The following is a 20,654-nucleotide window of genomic DNA, read 5'->3' on the forward strand; positions in this document are numbered from 1 at the left end:
GCGGGTCCCATCAGGAACGGCTGGTCTGGCAATTTGCAGGCCCGTTATTAGCACCTTCCCCATTCCCATTGAGCCCTACGGGGGCTCAGATGGGAATGGGGAATGATAAACTGAATGGGGACTTACCGGGTCCGCCTAAGTCGGAATGTCCCGGTAAGTCCCCATTCAGCCAGACCGGACCCAGGTTTGGAGGCAGCCATGGCGCCATGGCTGCCTCCAAACTTGTAATGATCCCCAAAGACATAAGCAGCCACATAGGAGAAAGGGCAACAATTACATATAGAACATCTTTGTCCATCAGTGTTTGTCCATCAGAAACCTACTGGTACCAAGATTTTCACACCTAAACAAACAAAAACAAACTCATTGACATTGGTTAAAACTAGTTTAATGAAATTTACAAAATGCAAGGCATGTCAATATGGCACAAGTACTAAGGAGTACATACGCCCACGCACAAAGAAATTGTGCATAAAACATCTAACTTCTCATAGCACTTATATTATAGATTTCATCAGGTGCAGCTGTGACACGTGGTATGTAGGGAGTACACAGTTGATGGCGAAAGTGAGAATTTTGCAATATCTCCATGCAATAAAGAAAAAGGAATATGCATATCCCATGGTCAAACATTTTGAGGAGACAGATGCAGGGAGCCTTGAGACATTTCAATATTTTATCATAGGCCAGGTTGAGAATCTTTCAAGGGGTGGAGATAGAGAACTAAAGTTATGCCAGAAATAATGCAGGTATATTGTGGACCTCGACGCGAAAACACATGTATTCATAAGTGTGGAATAGATGGCGGAGGACTTACCAATAGGGTAGAAATATAAGTCAGAATGCCTCTAGACAAACCTATGTTTTTCTTTTAATTGGTTCAGTATGTTTTTATGTTTGTTTTGAATCACATGAAAGGATGCAAACTTAGATTAACATTCTAAATTTAGTAAGCAATAAGAAGCTGTATATTGTGAATAGTACTTATAAAAGCATGGTGGGAATGGCTTTAAAAATTCATATGTGATAGGACATGGAATACTAACATTTGTTTGTGGCTGTGTCAGTATTAAATGGGCATAGTGTATTTTACAGCATAACATTGCATATCGCATCCCTGTGCTATTAAGAGGTGGCACAGGATTGAACACATTCAGTACGGTATAACATATTTTTCCCTTTTTGTCAAACTGTGAAATAATTATATTTATACGTGTTCTCTCTTTAATGTTAAGAAAGTAAACACAATGGGCCGCATTACGAGTCCGGCGGTAACCGTGCCTGAAATTCCAGCAGGTTACCGCCAGACTCGTATTACCATTACGCCTCAGTGATTCCCGGAATTAGCGGGGCATTACGACCCCAGTGACCCGGGAATTCTGGAGGCGGAATTCAGTAAATTCCCATTCCCATTGAGTCCAGTAGGACTCAAATTGGAATGGGGAAGTGGAAACACCGGCACCATCTCGTGATGGTGCCGGTGTTTCCACGTCCTCCTGCAGGCAGGTGGTGTTTAACCCGCCAGGTCTGACCTGGCAGGAATGACACCTCCCGCCTGCAGGACTCGAGATCACCCGGTCCGGAAACAACGGTGGTGGTGGGTTTACCAGCACCGTTATTTCCAGACCGGGTGACTCGTAATGAGGCCCAATGTATTTTACAATGGACATCATGCACTAGAGTCTCATGATGGAAAATAAACATATCAGAAGTACTATGATACATCAACAATGTAGCACAATGTTAACCATAGTAATACATGGCTCAAGTTACACATTTCAACTAACATTCACTTTAGCACTTTGGAAGCATATTGCACTTTAATGCAAAATGTTGCATTATGCAGTTCCCTGTCAATAAGAAATGTTTTGTGAATTGGCACACTGAGTGCATTATAATATATTTGACCTCTTTGCCAAACTGTGATTTAAGAGTATGTATATGGGCTGTTTATTTAAATTGAAGCAATATAGCACAATACACTTTAGAGCCTCATGAGGGTTGCTAAACTGTGATACCAGTGTATTCATATGGGTTACTAATTTAAAATTAAGCAGCATAGCACAATGCACTTTATAGAGGCGATAATACACTTTGGAGCCTCATGAAATTATTGAAATGCATTAGCAGTACTATGTACTGACATGATGTAGTGCGTTGCTAATTGCAGCAATATATGGTTTAGGCACTTTGCATTTTCAACCTATTTGTGATACTACATTCTTATAACATTTCATGCATTTTAATGCAGTAGACATGGATTTTAAATGATAGCAATAAAATAATTATATTGTGAAAATGTGAAGTTGGACTGACATTAAAGTGGTCTAACCATAATGTTTCAGTGGCATTGAGCTGCCATTGTGCAATGTAGAAAGACATATGTATACCTTTATATAAATGTTTACTCTAAGATGGCAGCCATGTCTAACAGGTAGCACTCAGTGTTTTGTGTATGTAAACACGGTAGAGGGATTAAATGATGACACTGTTCAACATTCTCTTGCTCCCTTTCCTCTTCGCTTGACATGCTGTATCCTAACTGTGCTTTCTATTCCTCGCATAAACCTCCTCAACCTTGGCTTTCTCATGATCTGCCATGCAACAGGTTCTCCGTCGACTGGAAAGATGGTCTCTGAAGCTAATAACTGCACCGGAATATAGCTCCTATTCTTCCCATCATGCTCTCTATGACAATTGCCTCCTTTCAGCTAAACGATCATATTTTTCTGATCTCTTGCTCACTCAGTCATTTCACCCTAGATGACTTTTTCAAACCCTGTTGCACCTTCTTTCTCCCCCTACTCTGGATTATTCAATTAACTCTACTCTTTCAGCCTCTGACTTTGCTTCATATTTCTCCTCTAAAGGGTCTTCCTTTCGCTCTGCCATTGAATCTTCTATTCTGCAAACAACTCCTCCTCTCTCTACTTCACTTCCTATGGACATAATTACATGCTTTACTCCAATCTCCAATGAGGAGACCTTTCTCCTGCTGGCCTGGGCTCACCCAACCACTCCCCTATAAACCCCATCCCATCAGTACCCATTCCTAAAGTCTACCCCTCTCTTGTTTCTTACCTTTCAACTTTGTTTAATATCTTTCTATCCACTTCAACTTTCCCTTCTCTAGTCAAACATGCCTCCATCATCCCCATCTTAAAGAAACCCTCCTCCGATCCGTCCCTTGCTACAATTTCCGTCCTATCCTGCTCTTGCCCCATCTTTCCAAAATCTTGGCACACATTGGCCCTCATTCCAAGTTTGGAGGTAGCCATGGCGCTATTTGCCTCCAAACCCGGGTCTGTGTCCGGTCTGGGTGAATGAGGAATTACCGGGACCATAGGGCTCAATGGGAATGGGGAAGGTGCTAATTACGGGCCTGCTAAAAGCAGGCCCGTAATTAGCGTCCTGGTGCCTTAGCGGGACCTGTAAAGAACGTGTGGTCCGACCACACGTCCTTTGCGGTTCCCGCTAAGGGACCTCGGAATTGGGCGGTAAGGGATTACCGGCACCGGTCTCCTTACCGGTGCCCAGTATCCCTTACCGCCCAACTCGGAATGAGGGCCATTGTTTACTCTCAAGTCTCTACCCTTGTTTCTCATAACCTTAGTCTTCCCTGTTGCAAATCAGGATTTTGCCCCGGTCATTCTACTGAGACTGCTCTTCTCTTTGTCCTTGATTTGTTGCTGCCTGCACGTTACTCCTAACACTCTTCTCTTCTCATCCTACTTGATCTTTCCGAAGCTTTTGAAACTGTCGATCATTCTCTTCTACTAACTGCTCTCTCCTCCTTTGGTTTTGCTGGGTCTGTCCTTTCTTGGTTCAAATCTTATCTGTCCCAGAGGACATTCTCAGTCTCCTGGGCTGCAGCCTCATCGGACATGTCCCAGCTCACTTATGGCTTTCCCCAAGGATCGGACATTGGTCCTTTTCTCTTTTCTCTCTGTATGTCTCCACTTGCTGATATCTCTTCTTTTGCTCTATCCCATCACTTCTATGCCTATGATGCTCAGCTCTTTTTATCCTTCCCACTCGTCTGCTTAGACATCCACAAAAAACTCAGTTGCTGTGGTCTTCATCTTCTAAGCATCGGATTCCCCCTCCATGGTCCCATGGAGGATTATGATGTTAATCATTGGCCCAAGAATGTGTAGAGTTCCTCGTCGATGTTATGGCCGTTAGGAAATTTGCTTTCAAAATCCAAAATGCACCGAGTCTCTTTGTGGCGCAATAATTTTTCTTTGTCACCTCCTCTTGGTCCTGTTTCTATACTCGGAATTCTAAAGAAGCCGAAACTTCCCATGTTCTTATTGTGATGTTCTGCAAAATGTTTGGCCATCGGGTAATTCGCATCACTGTTGATGATTGCACGTGCATGTTGTTGAATGTGTATTTCTAATTTGCACTTAGTGCTGCCTATATACCATTTCTGGCAAGAACAGGTAAGAACATAAACTACATATTCTGTTTCACATGTGATGGTGTCTGGTATTTCAACCATTTGTCCTATGATAGGATGTTGGAAAGAATTGCAGTTGTTGGCATATTTACACATATTGCATCGTGTGCATTTATGGAAACCCTTCTTTTTGTTGGCTAGCCAGCTAGTTTTGCTGCTATCTTCTGCTTTTGTCATGTAGCTTTGAACTAGGGTGTCTTTGATATATCGATTTCTTCTGTATGTTATTTCAGGACTTTTCTTCAGACTGGTGCATAGATCCCTATCCACCATGAGGATTTTACAATGCTTTTGTAGAATCCGTCTAATGGCTAATGCTTGAGTATCAAAGGTTAGAATAAGGCATGTACTCTCTTTTTCTGTACCTACTTTTTCTTTCTTGTGGGATCCTGATAGGAGGCTCTGTCTCTCTTTTGATCTCGCTTTGAAATATGCCCTCTCTACCACTTTCCTCGGGTACATTTGTCTTTTGAAGCATTGAGCTGTAATCTTGCTCACTGAATCATAGAGCTCTAATGTAGTATTGTTCCTTCTTAGCCGTATAAATTCCCCATATGGGACACTCCAGATTAGATTTTTGGGGTGTTCACTTTTTGCATGTAATGGGGTGTTACATCCAGTGCTTTTTCTATGTATATATATTTATTCACTGAAAAGAACGTAAAGGGACGTTATGGTTAAGTTGCACTAATAAAAACCGATGAAATCATTGAAAAGATAATTGTCAAAAGGATGTTATGGTTGCAAGGTAAAATCGAAAACCCAAGAAATTTGCCAGTTATGATAAGCTATGCTACCATAACTTGATCCACCGCCATGCACTGCTAGGACTAACACCCAGGACAAGAAACATGACATGACAAATGGGCCAAAGGAAACTATTGTTGCAACATGTACATCGGCCAAGACGGAAGGCCAGGGCTAGTGGGCCCTTAAGAAACATATTCATCCAAAAAGTACAGAGGCCACGGATGAAGGCTGTGCCCTACAGGGCCCCAAAGAAACGTATTGGTGCAACAAGTACGCCTTGGCCACTGGGCCCAAAAGAAACTATAGTATAACAAAACCCTTGAAATTCTGTGAAAAGCTTTAGTTAAGAGAGAGTTAAGGTGATCAGATTTAATGCTAAAAAACAGAAACAAAACTCTTGAAATTCAGAGAAAAAACCTTTGTTAAGAGAGAGTTAAGGTGATCATTTTTAACGCAACAAAACCTTTGAAATTCAGCACTCGCATCTGAAGCAAGTCCACCTTAATATTGCACCCCTTTTTTGCAGCGTATGACCACAATGACGACAACACAGATGACATCACTGATGGCATCACTGGTGACATCATACACATCCGCTGTGAGATCAATAATTAAATTGTATATGACTTTACTGATTACATAAGTTAGAATATTGTTAGTGCCCACTTTTGATACATATTTTAATTCTTGACACTTAATAATAACATGACATTGGAACAATACAGTCATACACAAGAATCATATGACTACGTGTGGAGTCTTGATTTGTAGTACCTATCGAATTGTAGCATTTGTAATGTTACACAAATGGTTTGAATTTCATGTATTAGTAAGCAATTCCAATACTTCATTGCAGTGAAAGTACCTAATCCAGCTAAATCTATTTCAGGAATTTCAAAGATAATCCATAAAGTAGATGTAATAGTAAAAAAAAAAAAGAAGAAGAATAGATAGAAGTAGAAACATGCTTAATAGTATGCATTATAAAAATAGTCAATGTTCACACTTACATTTACATTTCTCCTAACCGTAGAAACATTACATAAGCATATTTTTTTCTAGATGACAAGTTTTATGAAACATATCTCATTCTAAAGGAAAGTATGTGCCTGTGTGCAGTGTGAGAGTATAGAATCGACGCATTCGAAGTTTGGCTAATATATAAAAAAAATCTGTTACGTATGCTACATAATTACATTTATAGAAAAGAAATATTATTAGAAAGTCAATATTTAATTATAGCCCTAGCAATTGTATTGCTAATAAGGCTAATATTCCTAGTCATTTCTTTTGAAAATAATTATGAATTTGTTTTCAAGGAACAGATTTCCTTCCAAAGTACATACATGCGTATACACCTTTCTTCTTTGCATTAATGTTTGTATGTATTTACAATTGTATACCGTTTGTTACATTTAAGGAAACAAGGACACTCTACAATGTACTGTGTAAGTATGAAATATATGCATAAATGGTATGTAACAAAGCAGAGTTGTCATATTTCAAAATGTAATGAATCAAACCAGTTCTATCAGTGATGGCATGTATGATGTAATTGTTGACACAACTTCCTTCTCTTGCCAATGGCCAACCTGCAGCTTCAGTTCTCAACTTGCCTAGAACATTTTATTTGTATTTAACTCCAGGGAGAGTGGTTGCGTGTGTCAGAATTTATCCAAACCTTCCTCACACCTAAATCCTCCAAATATGCATGCAGCACAGACATGCATGCATGCATGCCGGATAGTCAGATTTGGCAACTGAATAGCTCCTTGTTGTGAAACTCATGAATGAGGGGTGGGGGCTACTAATTAAAATACATTGCAGAAATTACTCCTTGACTGCCAGAACATGAATTCGTGAGGGAATCTTATACTATTGCGATGGTTGAGAATTAACAGTAAAGTGTACACAATGAAGAGCTTGACGATCCCTGTATTAAAGCAATGAGTCGAGTGAGGTTTAGATTAATTTGATAGTTTGTGTTAAAGTTGAGAAGATTATAGTTAAAGGAATCCCTGCAATAGCTTGAAGAAAGGTGTGAATGTCTAAAGGTAATGCTCAGACTAGGCAGGGAAAAGACTGAGTTGGAAACCTGAGCTCCAATGCTTTATATCTACACTTCCTCTTCCATGTTGCTCTTAGGGGCATTATATTTATTATAAGTAATACTTGTCGAGTTGTGATATCCTATGACAAAGGACTCCCAGTATTACTTATGTTGAACTGAGTGTACTGTGACTCAGGAGTAATGGGAGGAAGTATGTGTCAAAGATGATGGGGGAGATGCATGAGAGAGGCAGTAAGAGCAGAAAAAACAAAAGTTTACGAAGACCGGCACAATATATCTGAGTGAGAAAACAAATAAAAAGTTAGAAGCCACATAGGATCTCCAGAATACCTGTTAAATATATAATTGACTGAACTACATGGGGCTACAGCCCTGGTTGGTTTGAACATTGTTGACTAAAAGCCTAAAATGATGGCAAAACCCACTCTCAGTCACATCTTTTTCTGTATTTTTCCATTTCTTCCTGCAGAATTCACAAATGGAGTCCAGCTCAGAGCAGGCTGGCACCACGGAATGGATGAGCACTGAACAATGGCTGCACAAGGAGGAGCTGCTCCACGAGCAGACATGGTCAATGGAGAAGAAAAGGGACAACACACATGTCAACAAGGCCGACCTGCTGATCAGCAAAAGTAGGGTGCAGCAGCAACTCCTACATATCACCAACCAGCGCTAAGCCAGTGTTGGGGTGATGGAAGGGCACAGCTGCATATAAAAAGAACATTATGGCAGATAATATTCTGCTTAGGAGAGTTTTGGCATACTCTGTGGGCTTCCATCTTTGAAAACAAGTTCAGTAAAAAAAAAAAGTATATATATTAAGACTTCACCATTGTCAAAGATGTTACGGAATTGTGCTTTAATCAACCCCAGTTTGCAGCTGATCTAGACCTACACCTTCCATGAATCCTCTGAACTGTTGAGACTATGAAAGGCAACCATTAAACCGTTGCAAGATTTGAGCTATGAGACTCCAACACAAAAAAACAGTATTCCAAAATGGGCAGCTGAATGATGCTGAATTCAGTCACTCATGCATATCTGTTTGGAGCTTGGCTGCTGCACAAAGCAATAAAGTAATTTTTTCTAAGACTGCTTGTTTACTTACATTTTTCTTTAAAATTAAATACAGCACAATGGCTTACCCAATAACATTCTAGCTTACAAAGTGCCCAAGGGATCGGTTAGGATTTTAGAGATTAGTTAATATGCCTCCAAATAAGACAACAGCTACCACTGCTTGGATTGGTTGACTTTTCTGTATGATTTATCCTGAAGATCTTGCAGAAAAATTAAATGTCTTTGTCCAAGTCCCCCTACCTATTATTTCAGTTGATTTGTGATCACCAAGCCTGCAGTTCCTGAGGTTGTGAACTACACATAACAAGCAATAGAGGGACAGCATCTGCAACCACCTGCTGAAGGCCAGCTTCTTAGCCTGTTGCTAAGGTAGGAAATTAGATCTGTTCACAAGGTGGAGGGTGGAGGGATTGGTGCTAGCATCAAGAGAAGAAAAAGTTACTTACCCATGGTAATGTTCTTTTGACTGGATGTTTCTCCAACTTATTCCTTATCTTTGATATTTCCCAATATCCAGCTTGCTGCCTCGTAATAATTATTTCAGTAGAGGGTGCTGTGCGTTGAAGCCTGGTCGAGTCGATGTCCCTCTGAGGCCTCTGTCTTGACGTCGTCGTCATCACAGGGATAAGGAGCACGTGCAGCGCCCGTTAGCCTCAGTTCCGTTTTGACGAGTGGAGTTACTGTGTTGGTGTTTGACGGTTGCTCCCCTTGAGAGGACGCAGACTGCAACCGCAAGAGAAGTTTTACTGTGGGGTAGGTTCGGAGGGGTGATAAGGAATACGTGGGAGGAACATCCAGTCGAAAGAACGTTACCATGGGTAAGTAACTTGTTCTTCAAATGAATTGTGTCCTCCCACATATTCCTGATCGTAAGTCTACATAATCTGGGGGAGGGAGTAATATTGAATGTGATCCTGTATGCAGTAAAGGTGTGCACAGACAACCATGTGGCAGCTGCACATATATCCTTTATCGGAACTCCCTCTGCAAAGCAGATGAAGTTGCAACAACCCTGGTCGAATGAGCTCTTAGATGTTCTGGAGGGTCTCTGCCAGCCAGTCTAACATTTTGATCTAGTTACAATAATCCATCTGGAGATGGTTTGTTTGGTGGGGATGGCTAGACCCAATTTGTGACCTGAATAGCCCACAAATAATTGGTCATCCCGCAGCAGTTTTGCCAATCTGGAAATGTAAAAACTCAGTGCACTTCTAGGGTAGAGTCTGAAGTCTTTCTTCCTCTTTCCCCGGATGTGGTGGAGGATAAAAAGGTGGTAATGTAATTTTTGAGTAATATGAAACTCAGAGACAACCTTGGGGAGATAGGTAGGCTTCACCTTTAGTACCACTCTGTCTTTATGAAAGACAGTATGAGGAGGCTTGCAGGATAAAACCTTTAGCTCACTCACCCTTTGGGCTGATGTTATTGCCACTAAGAAAACAGTTTTCAAAGTAAGAAGTCTTAATGGACAAGAATGTAGATGCTCAAAAGGAGCACCCATTAGAAAGTTTAAAACCAAATGGAGAGTCCACAGTGAGAATTGCAAGGGGGTTGGAGGGTAAACATTAGTTAACCCTTTTAAGAATTGTATTACCAGAGGAATCTTAAAGATAGCGCTGCCAGGTATCCCTTGATGGTACCAATCTGGAGCCCCAGATTTTCCAGATGAAATAGAAAAGATAACACCATCTGTGTATTACATGAGAAAGGGTCAACATTCTTATCTCTGCACCAGCTGCAGAACTTATTCCAGCGGCAGCAGTATAAAGATTTGGTTGCTGTCCTTCCAAAACCTCCATTACGTCGTCTGGGATGTCCCAATCCTTGTATCTCAGCCTCTCCAAAACCATGCGTGAAGGCTGAGAGTCCTGATATCCGGATGGAGAACCTGACCTTCCTCTCGCGAGAGAATGTCCTCTCTTTGTGGAAGACGAATCGGAGGGCAGAGGTCCGGGTACCATGTCCTCCTGGCCCAGTCCAGGGCAATTAGGATTATGGATTTCCTGAACCTTCTCAACCTCTTGATTACGTGAGGAATCATGGGGACTAGGGGAAACACATACAGGAGTGGAAACTCCCAGTCCACCACAAAGGTATCTCCTAAAGCTCCTCTTGGGAGAAATTTCCTTCAGCAGTACAGTTCTCACTTCCAACAGGCATTGGTCACGAACAGATCCACTTGAGGGCGAAGATCTCTTGAAGGACTTCCTGAGCTAGTTCCCACTTGTGGGAGACTGTGCTCTGCCTGCTCAGAGCGTCCACCATTGTGTTCTTCTCTCCGGCTAGGTGAACTGCAGACAGAGATTTCTTCTTGTATTACCCAAAACCAGAGCTGCATTGCCTCTCTGCACAGTGGTAGTGACCCTACACCTCCTCTCTTGTTGAAGTAGTACATGGCCACTGTGTTGTCCATCATTATCAGGACATTCTTTCCCCGTACAGATGGCAGGAAGGCTTTCAGCGCTAGTCTGATTTCCCTCAGCTCTAAAAGGTTCATATGTAGTTTGGACTGCGAGGGAGACCAACGACCGCTGATGGCCAAATCGTTGGTATGGGCTCCCCACCCCTGAGTGAGGCGTCATTCACAACTGATATCTCCGTCCATGGTTGCCAAAAAGGTTTTCCTTTCAGAATCTTTTCTCGACAGGCCCTCCACTGAAGATCCAGTGAGACTCTGCTTGGGATTTGTAGGAGATCTAACATCCTTCCTGAGAACTGTGACCACTGGGTCCTGATAGCCCACTGGAGAGATCTCAGTCTCAGGCGAGCCTCTGGCACCAGAAAAATGCAGGATGCCATGAGACCGAGCAACCTCAGAAAATTAAAGGCCGGTAGATGTTGGGCATTCTGGAATTTTGTCACCATCTGCAGAATGTATTGAGTCCTTACCTCTCGTGGCGAGGCTTTTCTTAGGGATGCATCCAGGACTGCTCCAATGAATTGGAGTCTTTGTGATGGTATCATGTGGGACTTTTTGAAGTTGAGGGAGAAGCTCAGCCTGTGGAGGGAGTGGCAAGTATAGCTGAGATGATTCAGGGCTTGTTCTGGGGAACTGCCCTGATCAGCTAATCATCTAGGTAGGGGTAGACGTGAATCCCCCCCTCTCCTGAGCTCGCTGCCACAACTGCCATTAGCTTGGTGAAAACCCTTGGGGCGGAGGTTAGCCCAAATGGCAGAACCTGAAACTGATAGTGAGAGTTGCCAATGGCGAACCTCAGGTACTGTCTGTGCTTGTGATGCATCGGCACATGAAAGTAAGCATCCTGGAGGTCCAATGATACCATCCAATCCTATAGCTTAAGGGCCTGAAGGATCTGAGAAAGGGTTACCCTCTTGAACTTGTCCTTCCTGAGGAACCTTTTCATGTCTCTTAAGTACAAGATGGGTTTCAATCCTCAGTCCTTCTTGGGGATTAGAAAATACAGGGAGTACCAATCCTTGTTCCTCTCCGCTACAGCTACTGGTGCTATAGCACCTTTCTCTAGCAGGGTTAAAATCTCCTGCATAAGGAGTGGATCTGGAACCTTCAAAGTGTTGGTCCCCGGTGGATGACTCTGAAGTTTCTGCAGGATAGGTAGGCAGTAACCTTGGGCAATTGTTTCCAATGCCCAAGCATCTGAAATAATAGCCTGCCATTCTGTCTGATGTTGTGACAACCTGCCTCTTACTGCCTTCTTGTGTTTGAAGACCTCAGAGAGGTTTTGGGGCAGCTGATGCAGTGGCTGAAGGTAAGACAGCCACTGCTGTTGCAGTCTTAGTACCTCTCCCCAGTCCACCATGGGGGAATCTTTTGGCTGGCTGTCCTCTGCCCCTTCCGAATGCGGAATAATAGCGGAAAGACCTACCCCTCCCGGGCGCACGTGTGGGGTGGTTTGGAGTTTGCCTTATTGCAGCTGCAAGGCATTTAGCCGCCACCTTAGAAGTTTGCAGCTTCTCCAAACTCTCATTAGCTATATTTCCAAATAGATGTGTGCCGTCAAAGGGCATGTTGAGAAGTCTGGATTGCACGTCTGGGGCCAATATTGACTTCCGCAACCACGCAAATCTGAGGATCACTGTACTAGCCACCGTAGCTCTGCTGATGCTGTAAACAGAGTCTAGATCAGTCTGGAGGGATTCGCACATAGCGTCTTTTCCATCCTTGACAATGTTAAGGAAACTGTCTCGTTCTTCCCCTTCGGGGATATGGTCAGCCGCCATAGAAATGTACTCCCAAAGGGTTTGGGTAAATCTTGCTAGCGTGCACGTTGCATTTGCAGATTTTAAAGCCATACTGACTACCGAGAAAACCTTCTTGGCCATGGCCTCATAGCCTTTATCATCCCTGTCCTGTGGAATCGTGGGATAGGCATTTTGTCTACCTGAGGAAGTGGCTGCCTGCACTACCAGGCTTTCTGGTGTAGGATGCTTTGAAAGGTACAAGGGTTCAGAACTAGAAGCTCTGTATTTGGCTGTTAGTTTTTTATTTATGGCTGGGACAACCTCAGGTGTTCCCCAATTGGAAGTCACTGTCCTTTGTAAAGCCTGATGGAAGGGACAATTGGGTCCTCCTGTGGTCCTTTGTCTAGTATATCTGTTAAATCGTCCAGTAAAAAAAATCGTGGGTCCTGACCATCCCATATACTTCATGACTCTTGTCATGAGCTGTCTATACGTTACTTCAGCATGATCCCCAGGATCTGCCTTTCCAAAATCCATTTCAGGAGAAGTATCAATACCACTCGCTTCATGAAGACAATCTTGTAAATTCTTCATGCAGGTTTTGTAAATTCTTCACGCAAGATTCTTCGGATATATGTTCATCCAGCACAGACAGTGTCCCATATTGTAATCCAAAGTGTCTTTCATCCTGAGAGGACTCTTCTGGGTCTTCATAAATTGAAGATAGTGTTTTAAAGTACTCTGTGCATGATTGTGGTATATAAGACTTTTCAAATGAAGTGGGTGTTATGAAAGTCATAACTGGAGCTGAAAACGTAAATCGTCGATGTCGAGGTCGATGGTCTCGACGCAATTTACGATGTCTTCATCATTATTGTCGATGTCTTCGAGGAATGTATCGAGGCGATTGATAAATGCAGCACCGAGGAGATAGACACTTAAGGCGTCAATGGCTTCTCCATCGGTACCGGCGTTGACGACGTCGAAGATGCACACTTCAGGCCTTGTGTATGGATTTCCTTTGGTGTCAACAATGTTGATTTTTTATGTTTTGAGGAGGCTTTCTCTCGACTCGAGGGAGGAGATCGCTCTCGAGGAGGTTTGACAACCAGGTCCATAGATGCATGGCTCTTGTGCTTCCGAGGTCTTTTGACTGGAGCATCGCCTCTAAGTGTTGTCGAGGGCGGCAAGTCTGAGTTCTCGAAGACCTTCATCATACAGAGCCTAAATTCCTCCCCCACTGAGCCAGGGTACTAGATTTCAAAGGGCAAACGAACCGTTCGGGTGAACTCGAGGAAGATGAAGTGGACAGCGACCTATGGCGCCTCTTTTTGCCATGCCTCAAAGACAAGGAATGATACAAACCACTTCTCGAATGGGAACAGGAGCGTTTAGCCATCTTACGACGAGGAGATGTTGGCCTTGACTCGTCTGACGATTTACGTTTAGAGGGGGTAGAAGGGGATTTTTGACGCTTACCTCTCGCCAACTTCCCTCTGCGCTCTCTCCAGGCCTTGGCTGCCATCGACATACAGTCCTCACACTCAGAACACAGATGTTCTGACCCTAGACACCACAGGCAGATCCCGTGCATGTCCGTCATGGACATTTCAGCACCGCAGTCCCAACACTTCTTAAATCCGGACTGAGGAGTGGATGGTGCCGATGAAGAAGTCATATCGCGTCGAAAACTCGATGAATTTTTGAAGAAAATCAAAGATAGTATTTTCTGACTAGGAACTAGGCGTTACATTACCGAAGCTGTGAATGGCAAAAAATCAGAACTGAGGCCAATGGGCACTGCGCATGCTACTTATACCTGCAGTGACATCGACGTCAAGACGGGGGCCGCTGAGGGACATCGACTCGACCAGGCTTCGACGCACAACACCCCCTACTGAAAAACAAATTCTGAGGCAGCAAGCTGGATATTGGGAAATATCAAAGATAAGGAATACGTGGGAGGACATAATCCATTTGAAAGAGCCATCCTTACACAATAACCATCCAGAATAAAGTGCAAAGTCTGCACCTGACAAAATAAAGTGAACACCTGTATAGTAAAGACAACAATATTGAATGGAAGAGCAGCAAATAGGCCTAGGACTAGGCATGGATGACTGCTCAACAGTGCACCTTTTCACATGCCTCTGGGTAAAAGGAAACCAAATTTATCCCCTTAATTTGACCCTGGGGAATGCACCCACACATGTTCAGTTTACCTTCCTGACATTGGACTCTACATGAGATTCCAAGTGCCGCACGGGACACGATGACAAACACTAAACCAGTTTCAGACTGCTGGATCACACCTTCTCCACTAAACTTAGTCTTTTGTTGAAACCCAGTCATTCCATTGTCTTGCTTGGGCTTATACCTTACTTCTTTCTGGAACCGGACCAGGATCCACCACAGTATCCTAGCATTGTCAGAACCAGCACAGAAACTGCCCGTCCACCAGAGCTGGGGTGAGGTTCAGGGGAGGACACCTTTGCAGCCTAGACATGGACACTAACCGGCACTCGAGAGAGAAATGATGGCACAAGATTTGTGAAGTAAAGTTCTAAAACACCTCTCTGCAAATGCTCCTAGGTTTTTGAACACTGGGCAGCAGTGACCTAGCCTTTTAACTCCCTTGGACCAGCGTAGGCCCAATGTCTACAAGTCATCTCCTGAGGAACTGAGACCCACTGACTGAAGAGCATTCACTTGTATGTAATCCTTCAAATTCCAGATGACAATCCCATCAGTGCATCAGTCAATCACAAAGGGAAATCAGCTGGGGCCCGTGCTACAGAAGATGTTCACCAGTACAGTGACATTTATCAAAACATTTCAGGTGGGGCAAATCTGGCTATGGTGCAATATGCAGGAAAGCAATATATTCTTGCACCAGCAAATTCTCATCCCGGTGAAAAAGCCATGCAAAATCACACTGCATTAGGGCAATGTTTTGAGATAGTCAAGCACTCTTCCTAACTTGCATTTGGAGTTAAAATGTTAAAACCCCACATTCACAGATATTCACAATCATTCCACATGAGCAGGACGTTGTGTTGGGATGCAAATCCAATGCCCCAAACGTGAGAGAAATTACAAGTTAGGGAAATCTCTCTAACATGGGACACAATCCACACAGAATGTCTGCCGACTTGTTTTAAAAAACATTGTTTTATTGTACATGATATAAACAAATAAAATAACAAACCTTTACACATTCTTTTGATCGGAATGAAATAATACTACAATAGAGTACAAAAGAATGTTTACATTTACATTGTTGTACAATTGGTGATGTCACGGAGGCAATATCTAAGATTGTTAGCACCACATTTCATGATAACTTATTTTGTGCAATCTCGCTAATATTACTCTTCATACCCATATTTGCTTTGCCGTGTGCTGTTTCTGCCAGTACTACAGTGAATTGCTCCTTGTCAGCCCTGCTACTCGTACCTGCTCCCTGCTCCACCTACAACTGCACCTCCTCAATCTTGTTGTGTTCTTCTCTCCTGGGCTGTACTGGTCACCCGACACTTCATCAGCTGACACCCCCAGGCATGCGTGACCCCTCACCCCACCTCCTCCCTCCTCCGTCCTCCCTCTTTCTTCCCTGCTCTTCTCCCCCACCCCCCACCCTTCCTCCTGGTCCTTTCTTCTATCCCTCTGCCTGATCCTCATGGCTATCTCCACGCTCAACCTCCCCACCCCTCCACGTCCCTGCCATCCCCCCTCACACCGTCCCAACCTCATTTATCCCCCCCCCCATCGTTGAGTCCTCTAGCATCTTCAACATTGCCCTCTGGAATATAAGATCCATTTGCAACAAGACTGCAGCTGTTCTTGACCTGTTCCCCTCTTCAGCTCTACTGTACCCGCTTCCCTTACTACCTCCTCCTCCTCCTCGTCCTCGTCTCATGTCTCCTGCCCCTCGGGCAGTGGAGGCAGCATTGGTCTACTTTTTCATCCTAAATGCTTATCTTCCCCTTGCTCAACGTCTCACCCTGTCTTCCCTTCCTTCAAATACTTGTATAAATCTTTCTCCTCCCCACACACTATTTCATTTCTTATCATCTACAGACCACTTGGCCCCCTCACATCCTTCTATGATGACCTTGACCACCTCCTTTCCCTTCCCCCTCACCCCTTACTGTACTTGGTGACTTCAATCTTCATCTCCCAACCTCTCACCAACCCTCCCGTCTTCTAGCTATTTACTCTCCACGCTCCACTCTCAATCTTGTCTTTGTCTCTACCTTTTCCTCTTGTTCCGTCTCCACTCTTCCCAATTATCTTTCTAATCATGCTTTACTCTCATTCTCCCTCACTCCCCCTTTCTCTCCTCCCACCCCCCTCTCTTCCCCTACTCCCTTCTCTCGTCGGGACCTCTGTAACTTTAACCCCTCTCTCTTCCTTGATTCTTGTTCTTCCTCCCTCCCCCCTCTTCCTGTCTTTTCCTATCCACTAACAAAGCTTTATCCACTCTGTCCTCCTCCATCTCCACTAGTCTTGATCTACTTCACCTGCTCTCCTCTTTCTGCCCCTCTCGCAAACCCCCGCAACCCAGGCTTTCCCCTCTCCTTCTGTCAATGCGCCGCTTTCTCCGTCGCCTTGAGCGACGCTGACTTAAGCACTGCTCGCCCTCTAACCAAGCCTCCTACTTCTCTTACCACTCTCTATATGATTCCTGCCTTAGCTCAGCCAAACGTTCCTACTTCTCTAATCTTCTTCACTCTCAAGCTTCTCACCCCGTCAAATCTTCTAGACACTAATGTCATGATGCCTACCTCCAAGGAGCCAGGTCCGACCCAGCAACCCCAGAGGCAGGCATCATTCCCCCCCCAGGGAAGTGCCAGTGGGCCCAAGCTGGGGCCCTTTGGACACAGTCCTGGCGCCAGGCTCATGTTGGACCCCTGTCCTGGCGCCTTAGGCGCCAGGCTCATAAAGCTAGACATGTGTTCAAGTGTTTTAATGTGCACTTACCTGATGCAGACCATGCTGCTACATCCAGGCCCTCTTGAGGCCTGAATGGAACTACTTTACCTGTGGGACTACTTTCCACCTGGGTGTGGTCGGGAAAGGATACATACCTGATCGGTGGAAGGATACATACCTGGAACTTCTTCCAAAGCTATTTAAACCACGCCCGATCAGCAACTCACGCTTTGCGTTGTTCTGCTCCTCGCAGCTGGACGCTCACCGTGTCAGCTCCTGCATCTGGACTTCAGCCATGCCAGTCAACATCCTGGGTTACCTGCAAGGGGATTTAAGGGAGAATTGGAGAGAAAGAAGACCTTACCTGCTAAAGCTACATCACAGAGACATCACACCGACGAACCTGAAAGGGAAGAAATCATTTTTAAAAGCATTTCGCTTCAATCGCTGCAGCGCTGCATTTCACTCACCTTTCCTGGGCACCTCCATCTTCAGCAGCGATCATCCGGATCCGCAGCCACTTCCCAGAGCCTAGAGAGAAAAAGACAAGAACATAAGGTGAGAGAAGGAAGGGAATAGGAAAAGCTCAGTTTCCTTCTAAGACTTACCTGTTGGGTCATTCCCATTTCATTTCGGGTCCTGCCGCTTCCTGGCATTCCGGACCCCGGCCCCTATGGGGGAAAAAAGACAAAGACATTGAATGAGCAAATGCAAAAACATTACCCAAACGCTCATCCAGAACTTACCTGTCATTTACTGGAACTGCACGTTTCACTTCGGGTCGGCGCCATATCTCCGGCATTCCGAACCCCGGCCCCTAAGGGGAAAAAGACATAAGCGTTAGCGCTTGCTGCAATAAGACAATGAACATTATTATTAAGCTTGAACTTTTGAACTTGCTGCAGAACTCTTACAGCGCCTTACCTGAATAGTCAAGCTTATTTGAACTCCCATCAAACCTCAATCCAGTGAAGTAACTGGGTTTCAACGCGCCCATGCATCAGAAGCAGGATGGAGAACTCATCCTTCCAGACCCTAAGGTGAGACTTCACGGGGAATCGTGGAAGGGTATCGTGGAGGGTTGGAAGGGAGTGGGAGGCTTGAGCATTATTCCGTCAGTAGGTAATACTCCCTTTTCACGCACAGGGGAATATTCCTGCGAGCCAGAGAAGCCAGAGTAGAGGGGCCCTACCTGTCCATCCTCAGAGTCCAGCGCTTCACCATTGAAGAAGCATCAGCACTCGAAGCCAGACCTGCGCCTCCGTGGGAATCAGGTGAGCGTGACAGAACGCGAAGCCTACCCACAATTTCCCCCCCGGGCGCTATGGAGACTTCCGAGACAGATCAGCGGGCCCAGCTTTTGGGGGAATTACGGGCAGAAGTGCAATCAGCCTGCCAGGAGACGAACGCTCTCAAAAGAGAACTGATCCTATCCAAGGAAAGAACAGATGACCTGGCCAAAAGGTTATTGCAGGCCCAGGAAGGGCACACTCCTTTATCTAATTCCGGAGGTACTTCCACATCAATGGGTTTGAATAACCCGGTACAAATCAATCTACCTGGACACATGCCTTTGGCCCCGCCTGAACGTTTTGCGGGGGATCCCAAGAAATATGCCGTCTTTATGAACCAATGTCGTTTACACTTTCTATGCAGACCCGGGGCCTTCCCTAACGACCAGACCAAGGTAGCCTTTATACTATCTTACCTCAGTGGCAGTGCTGCCGATTGGTCTATTCCATTGGTAAATCAGGATGATCCCATTCTCCAGAATTTTCAGGGTTTCCAGGCCAGCATGGAAAGATTGTTTGCTCGACACTCTCAAGGACAGGCCCTTGATAACGAACTGCTATCCTTACGACAAGGTAATCAGGATCTCCTGTCCTACGTTGCCACCTTTAATAGACTGGTTGTGGAAACTGGATGGCCAGAAAACAAAAGGATCACATTGTTTCATTGAGGCCTGCGCGGAGAGCTTAAGGATGTTCTAGCTCAGATAGTAGATCCACCCCAGGTCTGCGCAGACTACATAGACTTGGTGGTTCAACTTGATCACAGACTTCAAAATAGAAAAGCAGATCGGTTCAAGTACGAAACCCGAGTACCGATCAAAACCCACGCTAACTCCAAGAGTACCGACGTATCCGAACCTATGCAAATCGGCGGTATTAAAGGACCATTAACGCAGAAGGAACGAGAGAGAAGGCGGCAAATGCAACTTTGTCTGTATTGCGGGACTTCCGGTCACTTTCTTCGAAATTGTCCGGTTAAACCACCTAAGAAGGTGGTTGGAGCCACTGATAACGATTTATTGACACCTGATTCGGGAAACGACCTAGCCCGACAAGCGTAGGGGTCCGCTTGCCGAGCTTGAAAACAAACTCTTTGACCTCGCATTTTGTCATGCCAATGGTGCTCGTGGACCCAAAACAGCCTCAGCAGTTGCATGCTATACAAGCATACATCGACAGTGGAGCTATTGGAAATTACATAGACCGTGAATTGGCTTCCAGGATTAAGCTCCCTCTCCGCCCGAAAGTAACCCAAGATGTCATTACTACAGTAGATGGAACCGAAAAAGCCTCAGGGCCTGTAACACATTCCACAGTTGAAATGACACTGGTGGGTCAGGATGGACATCGGGAAGCAATCGTGTTTGATGTGATCAAGGCCCCACAATTTCAAGTAATTCTTGGAATTCCTTGGTTAGAAACACATAATCATAGAATTGACTGGCGAGCAAGTTTTCCTGATTGTGAACCAACTTGTTATCCAAGAAATCCAGTTATGGGTCTAGCCTCAGCAACTTCCACCCCTGTACAGCTACCGTAAGAATACCAAGAATTCCAAGACGTTTTTCAGAAGGAACAGGCTAACACGTTACCTCCCCATCGGTCTTATGATTGCCAAATCGATCTGGTACCCAATGCTCAACTACCTTGTAGTAGGATTTATGCTCTTACGGAACCTGAGAACCTGCATTTGCGTCAGTATTTAGATCAGTACCTAGCCAATGGTTTTATTCGCCCGTCCAAGTCTCCTGGCTCCTCAGCTCTGTTCTTCGTGCCGAAAAAAGAGGGCGACCTTAGAACATGTATAGACTATCGCGCCCTAAATCAAATAATGATTAAGAATCGTTATCCTCTGCCCCTGATCCCTGAGCTTATCGACCAGGTGAAAGACGCTTGTGTGTAC

The 20,654-nt window shown here is 44.6% G+C and overlaps 1 protein-coding gene across 2 annotated transcripts in view; it reads left to right on the forward strand.

Annotated features, from left to right (window-relative positions):
* HIPK4 (homeodomain interacting protein kinase 4) overlaps positions 1-8,373 on the forward strand; it is a 354,670-nt gene extending 346,297 nt beyond the window's left edge. Inside the window, exon 2 of one of the 2 annotated variants that reach the window (XR_011301715.1) lies at positions 7,753-7,882. Coding sequence is in view for 1 of the 2 variants with exons in the window: in XM_069643044.1 (XP_069499145.1) it covers positions 7,753-7,959 (207 nt within the window). In the remaining variant the exon portion in view is untranslated. Of the gene's footprint in view, positions 1-7,752 lie in introns of both variants that reach the window. The other variant, XM_069643044.1, reaches the window with a different exon arrangement.
* The last annotated feature ends 12,281 nt before the right edge of the window (positions 8,374-20,654 follow it).

The sequence above is a fragment of the Ambystoma mexicanum genome, chromosome 2p, assembly GCF_040938575.1.
Source record: "Ambystoma mexicanum isolate Mex_15411 chromosome 2p, UKY_AmexF1_1, whole genome shotgun sequence".
NCBI lineage: Eukaryota > Metazoa > Chordata > Amphibia > Caudata > Ambystomatidae > Ambystoma > Ambystoma mexicanum.